The sequence below is a fragment of the Myotis brandtii genome, unplaced genomic scaffold (assembly GCF_000412655.1).
Source record: "Myotis brandtii unplaced genomic scaffold, ASM41265v1 scaffold975, whole genome shotgun sequence".
NCBI lineage: Eukaryota > Metazoa > Chordata > Mammalia > Chiroptera > Vespertilionidae > Myotis > Myotis brandtii.
In genome coordinates this window covers 133,532-135,373 of record NW_005372049.1, presented here as the reverse complement: position 1 = coordinate 135,373, position 1,842 = coordinate 133,532, and the positions used below count along the sequence as shown (strand labels likewise).

At 57.9% G+C, this 1,842-nt stretch overlaps 1 protein-coding gene across 1 annotated transcript in view; it reads right to left on the bottom strand.

Annotated features, from left to right (window-relative positions):
• The window catches only part of IGFN1 (immunoglobulin-like and fibronectin type III domain containing 1), a 37,333-nt gene that overhangs the window by 8,750 nt on the left and 26,741 nt on the right, over positions 1-1,842 (bottom strand). The window contains exon 13 of the mRNA XM_014533389.1: positions 751-919. Within this exon, the coding sequence (XP_014388875.1) occupies positions 751-919 (169 nt within the window). The remainder of the gene's footprint in view (positions 1-750; positions 920-1,842) is intronic.

Sequence of the window (1,842 nt, the reverse complement as noted above, 5' to 3'; positions counted from 1 at the left end):
CCCAGGCGGCTCAGGCCAGCTCAGCCACACACACACACACACACACACACGCACACACACACGCACACACACACGTCACCTCAGAGGGTCCCCTGGCACCCCCGTGTGGGTCAGAGGGGATCCCATTAGCCTGTGAACAGAAAGACGGGCCCTAGCCAGTGTGGGTCAGTGGCTAGAGCATCGGCCTGCACACTGGAGGGTCCCAGGTTTGATTCCCGGTCAGGGCACAGGCCCGGGTGGCGGGCTCGATCCCCAGTGTAGGGCGTGCAGGAGGCAGCTTGTCAATGATTCTCTCTCATCAGTGATGGTTCTCTCTCTCTCTCCCTTTCCCTTCCTCTCTGAAATCAATAAAAATTTATTAGCCAAAACCGGTTTGGCTCAGTGGATAGAGCGTCGGCCTGCGGACCGAAGGGTCCCAGGTTCGATTCCGGTCAAGGGCATGTACCTTGGTTGCGGGCACATCCCCAGTAGGGAGTGTGCAGGAGGCAGCTGATCGATGTTTCTCTCTCATCGATGTTTCTAACTCTCTATCTCTCTCCTTTCCTCTCTGTAAAAAATCAATAAAATATATTTTAAAAATTTTATTAAAAGAGAGAGAGAGAGAGAGAGAGAGAGAGAGAGAAAGAGAGAATACCGACCTTGGATGTGTTGTCCCCGCCCTGCGGTCATGGTCATGTTCCGCTCCCCAACCCGTAGCGCCGCCATGGCCCCCCAGACTCGCCCGCCCCGGCTCCCGCAGGGCCCGCTCACCGCTGGCCTCTAGCTCCGTGGAGAAGACCTCCGCGTCCTCCACCTTGACCTGGTAGAGGCCGGCGTCCTCCGGCCACAGGTCCTGGATCTGGAAGTGGTAGTGTTTGCCCAGCCGCCGTACGCTGCGCTTGGCGTGGCTCTCGGAGCTGTAGGGGACCATCTCCCCATCCTGAGGCAGGAGAGGAAGAGGGTGTTCAGGGCCTCCGCGGGGCCCCACGACCTCCTGTCCCAACCCCACCCTGGCAGCAGCCAGCACTTGTCTCCCACGGGCCCAGGCACTGGCCCGGATGACATATTCCTGGGACTTAAAGGGGCTGTGGCAGGGGGAGAGCGGGGGGCGGGTGCAGAGCAGGCCGGGAGAGAAGTAAACCGTCCACGAAGGTGCGTGACTCGGGCCACAGAGGACCCGGGGGAGGAGCAGGAAGAGAAGGGGTGTCAGGGGAGCTGGGGGGGAGCCTGCTGTACCCCCCAGCCCGGTCAGCAAATAAGCCTGCTGTGGGGGGACCCCCGGAGAAGCCCAGGTAGGATCTAGAGGTGTCCCTGGTCTCTACCCCAACACAGACACATGCACACACATGCACACACGCGTACACAGCCACACATGTGTGTATGTAGTAACACACACACATATACAAGTATGCACACACCATATGCACATGTGCGCACCCACCTATGCACACACATGTTACATACATATGCGCACACATATATACACACTCACACGTGCACACACGCTATATGCATATGCACGCACACACATATATGCACACACTCACACATATGAACTCACATGCCCAGGGAGGTACCATGGACAGCCCCCCTCAGGACTAGGGCTCCCCCCCCAGGCTGCAGAAGGAAGGGGGGGCACACCTATGCACACACATGTTACATACATATGCGCACACATATATACACACTCACACGTGCACACACGCTATATGCATATGCACGCACACACATATATGCACACACTCACACATATGAACTCACATGCCCAGGGAGGTACCATGGACAGCCCCCCTCAGGACTAGGGCTCCCCCCCCAGGCTGCAGAAGGAAGGGGGGGCAGCTGCTTTGATCTTAAACAGCCAGC